The 8,789-nt window shown below is 45.6% G+C and overlaps 1 protein-coding gene across 1 annotated transcript; it reads right to left on the reverse strand.

Annotated features, from left to right (window-relative positions):
* Positions 1 to 2,975: 2,975 nt before the first annotated feature.
* Positions 2,976 to 5,248, reverse strand: LOC111967434 (probable G-protein coupled receptor 101). Its single transcript, XM_023992453.2, has 2 exons — positions 5,119 to 5,248; positions 2,976 to 4,429 (listed from the first exon to the last, which is right to left on the reverse strand). The coding sequence occupies exon 2, from the start codon at positions 4,320 to 4,322 to the stop codon at positions 2,976 to 2,978; it is 1,347 nt and encodes a 448-aa protein (XP_023848221.1). The 5' UTR covers positions 4,323 to 4,429; positions 5,119 to 5,248.
* Positions 5,249 to 8,789: the final 3,541 nt, after the last annotated feature.

Below are 8,789 nucleotides of genomic sequence, written 5' to 3' on the forward strand. Positions count from 1 at the left end.
TTTGGGTCTGACAACATTCATTCCATGGCTTTGAGGAATACATTTCCGAATCAGTATGTGCACATTTGTATTTACAGAGCATCCGGAAAGGATTCAGGCCCCTTGACCTTTTCCACATTTTGTTACGTTACAGCCTTCTTCTAAAATGTATTTAAATTGGTTTTTTCTCAGCAATCTACACGCAATACCCCATAATGAGAAAGTAAAAACAGGTTTTTAGAATTTTTTGGAAATGTATAAAACATAAACTGATCACATTTACACAAGTAATCACAGCCTTTACTTTGTTGAAGCAGCTTTGGCAGTGATTACAGCCTTGAGTCTTGGGTATGACGCTACAAGCTTGGCACACCTGTATTTGGGGAGTTTCTCCCATTTTTCTCAGCAGATCCTCTCAAGCTCTGTCAGGTTGGATGGGGAATGTCGCTGCACAGCTATTTTCAGGTCTCTCCAGAGACGTTTGATCGGGTTCAAGTCCGGGCTCTGGCTGGGCCACTCAAGGACATTCAGAGACTTGTCCCGAAGTTACTCCTGCGTTGTCTTGGCTGTGTGCTTAGGGTCATTGTCCTGTTGGAAGGTGAACCTTCGTCCCAGTCTGAGGTCCTGAGCGCTCTGGAGCAGGATTTCATCAAGGATCTCTCTGTACGTTGATCTGTTCATCTTTCCCTTGATCCTGACTAGTCTCCCAGTCCATGCTGCTGAAAAACCGTGCTTCACCGTAGGGATGGTGGCAGGTTTCCTCCAGACGTGGCTCTTGGCATTCAAGCAAAATATTTCAATTTTGGTTTCATCAGGCCAGAGAATCTTGTTTCTCTTGGTCTGAGAGTCTTTGGGTGCATTTTGGCAAACTCCAAGTGGGCTGTCATGTGCCTTTTACTGAGGAGTGGCTTCCGTCTGGCCACTCTACCATAAAGGCCTGATTGGTGGAGTGCCGCAGAGATGGTTGTCCTTCTGGAAGGTTCTCCCATCTCCACAGAGGAACTCTGGAGCTCTGTCAGAGTGACCATCGGATTCTTGGTCACCTCCCTGGCCAAGGCCCTTCTCCCCTGATTGCTCAGTTTGGCCGGGCGGCCAGCTCTAAGAAGAGTCTTGGTGGTTCCAAACTTCTTCCATTTAAGAATGATGGAGGCCACTGTGTTCTTGGGGACCTTCAATGCTGCAGACATTTTTTGGTACCCTTCCCCAGATCTGTGCCTCGACACAATTCTGTCTCGGAGCTCTACGGACAGTTCCTTCGACCTCATGGCTCAGTTTATGCTCTGACAGGCACTGTCAACTGTGGGACCTTATATAGACAGATGTGTACCTTTCTAAATCATGTCCAATCAATTGAATTTATCACAGGTGGACTCCAAACAAGTTGTAGAAACATCTCAAGGATGATCAATGGAAACAGGATGCACCATAGCTCAATTTCGAGTCTCATAGCAAAGGGTCTGAATAGTTATGTAAATAATAACCTGTTTTTGCTTTGTCATTTTTGGGCATTGTGTGTAGATTGATGAGGGAAAAAACATTTAATCCTTTTCAGAATAAGGCTGTAAGGAAACKAAATGTGGAAAAAGTCAAGGGGTCTGAATACTTTCCCAATGCACTGTATGTACACTTGCTATATTGAAAGTTTGAGAACATCAGTATTTTCAGAGGTCTAAACATGAATCTAGCTATAGTACTGGGTTTACAGTACTCTGTAACCTGTTTCATATCGACTAATAGTCTGACCTCCTATGCTCTGATAAAGTGCAAAGATAAAGTAACACCAATACTTATATGGTATACTAATACTATCTACGCTTTACAGAAGCGGCTACGTGAGCGGATGTGGTCAGTGGAGKCCTACCAAGAAGCATTTCCACGTTCAGGTAACGGGGGTTTGMGAGAGGTCTCAGCCTCCTTTTGAAACTCAGAGATGAGAGGGCCAAACTGGCTAAGGCAAACATGAACAGTGTAGCTTTCAGAAGGCTTGGTAGAGCCATCCACTTGGTAGTGGAGGGGAACAGTCAATGAGACACTGCACAGCTCACTGACGAGGTGCTTTGAAAGGGAACCAGACGYTTCAGCCGCTCAATAGGCTTTACGGACAGGCATGGACACTCCACAGTCCCCATAACACCCTGAATTAATTGGCTGCACTGGCAGGCTGCTTAGACTGACTGAATCATGGGGCAGAGATACATGGGGGATATTAGTTAGATGAGATGCTGTTTGGGAAAGGCAGCAAGATTCTGGTGCTAAAGTAGTGATCTAGACTAATGAATCAGTGGTCATGTTGATCCCACTCAGCCATCTCTTCCTTGACATCACGTGTTATACACTATGGGGAGGGTGAGTGGTAATGGTTAATACATTATAATCATGCTCTCCACAGAAGATAAACAGAAGCTGTCACCAAGGGGAAATTGTGTCCTGTAGCAACATTTGCAACACTCAAATCAAATACATTTGTGGCATGTTATTTCAAGTTGATATGAAATGTGATCTATTTCGTGGCAATTTGACAGATTCCCTCTAGAAACACTCCCCCTTCCCTTTATATTTCTCAATGGCTAATGTTATATAAAAACATAAGTTTGAATGCACAAAATGAGCAATAAATACACTTTGGTGACCCTGTCTAGTGCTCTCGTAGACATAACAGTAGGTACGCGTTTTTCAATGCCGCGTCAACCATGACCTAACAATAGGAGAACCAACAATGGCTTTTCAAGGAAAATACTGCAACTCAGGTTGCAATTATTTTCCTGGAACCATGTCTATGACAAGTAAGCATTACTAGGTCAATCTAGCCATCAAAAATAKAACAACCCCGAATCACAACAAACAGACAATGTCAGAATGGATAACCCTGTAGACTAGAAGGCAGATCTGCTCAAGTTTAACCATGCTGAATAACCATGATGTCTTCGTTGGAGGTGAAAACAGCCACATGAGAGACAAGTCAACCCATCTCCCAGGCTGTTTCTCTGTAGACTGTTCTACTTGGTAGTGGTGTGGACAGTCAGCTCTCTCTCAGAGCTCAGGCTGGTGGTCTCTTTGCGGGTGTCCCTGGACCTCCTATCCATGGTGGGGGAGGAGGAGGTAGCCTCTGTGGTGGTGCCCTCCTCCCAGGTGCGGAGGGGGCAGACGCGGGCGGCCAGACTGGGCAGGTTGGGGTGCGTGGAGCGTCCGTCGGTCACGGTGAAGCAGCTGTCCTGGGCGGAGTTGTGGCAGGGACGGCCCTGCCTGCAGAGCGGACCACACAGCAGGGCCAGGAACTCCTTCCTCACGCTGCGGTGCATGTAGCCGTAGATGTAGGGGTGGAGGCAGCACTGGAAGAAGAAGAGCACCAGGGCTAGGGAGGCCAGCCATGGAGGCACAGCAGCACTGGAGCGAATGGAGACCGTGTTGAGAACACTGTAAGGTCCCATGCTCAGGATGTACGAGGCCATGATGACGAACACCACCCGGGCTGCCTTGCAGTGGTAGTGGAAACGTCTGTGCCTGCCCCGGATGGGGTACCCCCCGGCTGAGAAGGAGTCCAGGGGTGGGGGTGCCTGTTGGGGTGGGCGCTGGGGGCTGCCGGGGCAGGGGGCCTGGGTATCCGGAGGCAGGTTGGGATGGGACTTAGACTGGGTCTGGATGGGGTGCACAAGGGCGTTCTGCCTCCTAGCTGCCCTGAATACCATCCAGTAACAGCCCAGCATGATGAGCACCGGCAGCCAGAAGGAGCAGGTGGCAACCAGGACTGAGTAGGACAGGCTGGAGGACCACACCACAGAACACACGTTATGCCTGCGGTCAAAGTCTATGGCCCCCCAGCCGTAGAGGGGCGGCGTGCTCTGGAGCAGACTCAACACCCAGGTGCAGGCAATGAGGTTGGTGCCCAGATGAGGGGTCATGCGGGTGGGGTAGGACAGCGGGTGGATGATGGCCAGATAACGGTCCACCGACACCACGATGATGGTGTTCACCCCGGCGAAGGCAAACAGGTGCATGAGCACTATCAGGGCCTGGCAGAAGCGGGCATCCAGGGGCCACACACCAGGCACGGTGGCAGCGATGGCGAAGGGCATGACCAGCACGGTCTGGAGCAGGTCTGCCAGGAGGAGGTTGAGCACGAAGCGGTTGGCCACGTGGAGGAGCTGAGGCTTCCTCTGGAACACTAACAACACCACCACATTACCAAACAGAGACACACACACGATGGCTGAGATCAGCACCATCTTCACCACGCTGTTGGCCACCGACGGCCAGTCTGTGGGGCCAGGAGGACCAGAGGAACCAGGGTCCCAAGGCACGGTGCTGGAGTTACTGCTCACACCAGGCGCCTCAGAGGTGGACATGCTGGAGTTGGCAGGGTGGGGGAGACAGCATGCGTGACTGTAGCTCTCACAGCCTTCACCGTTTCCACCCGATGTCTCACAGGTCCTTTTTTCTGTCAGTCGGTTTTCTTCTTGAAGGAGAGGATGAGAGAAGACAAAAGCACAAGCTTGAACGGTGGTTTGTCTGCTTTCAAAAAGCATGTACTCTCTAATTCTAGAGGACTACATTGTTGAGGCTGATTAATTTCACTATGAATTCATTCATTTACATTTTTTAAAATATTTTTTTTACTACGACTTATAGTATAAAATAATATAATTTCCCAATTTTTTGGAGCATACAATATAGCTAAGTATTTGAATAATTTATTTTATACATTCCTTATTGCTCATCTTTATCAAGTGTTTCAATCATTTCAGACCCCACTGTAGCTGCAAAACCATTGCATACATGGTATACCTATGGCAATGTCTCTCTGTAACAGCTGCATTAGACCAGTTAAGAGAGCACGAGTGTCTGTGCATTTCATTATCTATCAACAGAAAACTGTGCAAATTTGAACCCCAATCGCCAAACACATTCTCACAAAATTAACGACAGTATTATTCCTTGATACCCCACTTCCATTGCAAATAAACATACAGTATTTTACATAGGCGACTTGAAATTGAGAAGGAAAAGGATTCAAACAACCCCTTCCAAAATGCCATAGTTCATCCTTGCTCACTGATGCTCCCAATCAATGCATTTTGTACAATCTACTCTTCACTGTTGCCAAAACAGCAACAAATGTATCAATGAGAATAAACGTTTTACCTTGAAATGGCCATCTTTCCTTTGTTTGGGGGCGGGTTCGGTCGAGATGCTGAAGGCTGCGGTGTTTTGGTCGGGGATGATGCTCCGTTCTCCTCAGCACCAGAGCGCTGGTTCCCACATTGATACCGTTCGATTGTCATCGCTTCGCCGCGCTCCCATTTTAGGCAAGGCTGTATCGTCAATGGCAGCAGCCCCCCCGCCCCCCCCACGGCTCAAGCGGCATACGCTTCTTGTCATCACTCAGTGGGGCAGATTATTTGGACAAGAATAATCTCCACTGCCCTTTACCGTTTATTTTCATGACAAATCAAGCATTCCTTATGTAACGGACTATGAAATACTGGTTTGTCATAAAACGGACGACACCTGCGCTGTGAGAGCTGCTCATCTGCAATCAGCAACATTTATTAGCCAATTTTTCTCTTTGTTCAAAATGCAAAGACTTTTGGTTACACTGTGGGCTATATTTGAATGCTACAAGACCCCCCCCCCCCCAAGAGCACCAACATTCATAATGCAATCCTGATTTAGATCAACGTATCAAACAGTTTTTTCCCCCGGTGTTGTAGTTCAGTGTTTCATTGAGCGTTATACTCGAAATGTAAATTTCCTGTGACCAAAAATTACGAAAGTAATTTAATTAAACGAAAATAACTTTCTGGAATAAAGGGCTACTAAACCTGCACCCCTCTGGAATATCCACAGGTGCATCTTGCATAGATCAGCTTCAATATTGCAGATAGAACGCAAAATCTATCAAACTAATTGTTTGCATAATTTCTAATCTCCCACTTTTTTMTATTTTTTTTATTTCCCAACCCTACCACCCCTCCCCTGATTGGAGCAACCTAACGGAAAACAACACTTCTTCTACTGCTAAGTACCCTCAGATGTCCATCTTTCCCGGTACACTACCATTTAACTATTTCCTTTTGTAATACATCCTTCTATTTTACTGTGATGTCTTATGAGGGTCGTGAACCTCTCTATTTGTACCATTTCTACAGAGATTGCCCTTAAAATAAATGCTTTACCTAACGGTATAATCATATTTTCTCATTGATTGATGGTGGTTTTTCAGATCTTCTAACAGTACTCTTTGTAGGTCCAACAGAACACAGACATAACTTAACAACCGCTCCTGGACCTGACTCCATAAACGTGCCACGGAAGGACATCACCAAAAGAGATCTATCGATTCCGTTTCCTCGTGGCAGAGTCTGCACAGGGCTGACTATTCAATGCCCCACGTATTCAGCATTCTTTTTGTGGCCAGAATTTTATATTGAAAATAATGGATTGATGCTCAATTGTTGTTTTGCATTTCAGTTCATAAACCTTGCATCTATGTTGAATCATTGTCAAATTTGATAGTAAAATTCTAAAGCTATWTACAATGCATTCGGGAAAGTATTCAGACCCCTTCCTTTTTTACACATTTTGTTATGTTACAGCCTTCTTCTAAAATTGACTACATTAAATTGATGAGGAATTAATCTACACACAATACCCCATAATGACAAAGCGYWAACAGGTTTTTAGAAATGTTTTGGTGGTGACGAAGAACCCGATGGTCACTCTGACAGAGTTTCAGAGTTCCTTCTCCATCTCCTTCTCCACAACCAGCACTCCGCCAATCAGGCCAGACAGAAGCTCTCCTCAGTAAAAAGCACGACAGCCCGCTTGGAGCACCTAAAGGACTCTCAGACCATGAGAAACAAGATTCCCTCATCTGARGAAACCAAGATTGAACTCTTTGGCCTGAATGACTAGCGTAACATCTGYAGGAAACCTGGCACCATCCCTACAGTGAAGCATGGTGGTGGCAGCATCATGCTGTGGGGATGTTTTTCAGTGGCAGGGACTGGGAGACTAGTCAGGATCGAGGAAAGATGAACGGAGCAAAGTACAGAGAGACCCTTGATGAAAACCTGCTCCAGAGCGCTCAGGATCTCAGCGACCTTAAGTACACAGCCAAGACAACGCAGGAGTGGCTTCGGGACAAGTCTCTGAATGTCCTTGAGTGGCCCAGCCAGAACCCGAACTTGAACCTGATCGAACATCGGGTTCGATATGCCATCCCATCTGGTTTGCGCTTAGTGGGAATATCATTTGTTTTTTTACAGGACAATGACCCAACACACATATTTTTGGCTGTGTGTTTAGGGCCTTTGTCCTGGAAAGACCTGAAAATAGCTATGCAGTGACGCTCCCCATCCAACCTGACAGAGCTTGACAGGATCTGCAGAGAAGAATGGGAGGAACTCCCAAATGCAGGTGTGCCAAGCTTGTAGCCTGATACCCAAGAAGACTCAAGGCTGTAATTGCTGCCAAATGTGCTTCAAAGTACTGCGTACTTATGTAAATGGGATATTTCATTTTTTTGAATGTATTTATATATTAGCAGAAATTTCAAAAAATCTGATTTTGCTTTGTCATTATGGGGTATTGTGTATAGATTAATGATCGGGGTTGGGACAATTTAATCAATTTTAGAATAAGGCTGTAATGTAACAAAATGTGGAAAAAGTCAAGGGGTCTGAATACTTTCCGAATGCACTGTAGCTAGTTGCATGTGTACTATCCCAGTTTGTTGTATTGAATCTCCAATAATCTCAATGGTCTAAGTGTTTGAATAATCCAATCAGACGGTTTAATTAAGTGGGGATCTTAAGGTCTGGGATGTAAACAACATAGAATGTCAGGAGATGGTGTAACAACAGGCTAGGAGGGGGCAGGACACAACCTAGTGACCTCTCTTCATCTATGTTATATAAGGCCAAGAGGTTTACCTGATCTGTCCAGGTTATAGGGTCTGGYTGTGTTTCTTGGTCAGGTCATGTGATCAGGAAATACAGTACCAGTCAAAAGTTTGGACACCTACTCATTCATAAATGTGAAGACTTACAGAAAACGTTTGACCTCTCATTGCCAACAAAGGGTATATAACAAAGTATTGAGATAAACTTTTGTTATTGACCAAATACTTATTTTCCACCATAATTTGCWAATAAATTCATTAAAAATCCTACAATGTGATTTTCTGGATTTTTTTTCTTCTCTTCTTCTCATTTTGTCTGTCATAGTTGAAGTGTACCTATGATGAAAATTACAGGCCTCTCTCATCTTTTTAAGTGGGAGAACTTGCACAATTGGTGGCTGACTAAATACTTTTTTGCCCCACTGTATGCTGAGCACTTGTTGGCTGCTTTTCCTTCACCCTGCGGTTCAACTCATCCCAAACCATATCAATTGGGTGATTGTGGAGACCAGGTCATCTGATGCATCACTCCATCACTCTCCTTCTTGGTCAAATATCTCTTACACAGTCTGGAGGTTTGTTTTGGGTCATTGTCCTGTTGAAAACCAAATGATAGTCCCACTAAGCACAAACCAGATGGGATGGCGTATCGCTGTAGAATGCTGTGGTAGCCATGCTGGTTAAGTGTGCCTTGAATTCTAAATAAGTCACAGACAGTGTCACCAGCAAAGCACCCCCACACAACCACACCACCTCCTCCATGATTCACGGTGGGAACCACACATGCAGAGATAATCCATTCACCTACTCTGCGTCTCACAAAGACACGGCGGTTGGAACCAAAAATCTCAGATTTGGACTCATCAGACCAAAGGACAGATTTCCACCGGTCTAATGTCCATTGCTCATG

Source organism: Salvelinus sp. IW2-2015, linkage group LG8, assembly GCF_002910315.2.
Source record: "Salvelinus sp. IW2-2015 linkage group LG8, ASM291031v2, whole genome shotgun sequence".
NCBI lineage: Eukaryota > Metazoa > Chordata > Actinopteri > Salmoniformes > Salmonidae > Salvelinus > Salvelinus sp. IW2-2015.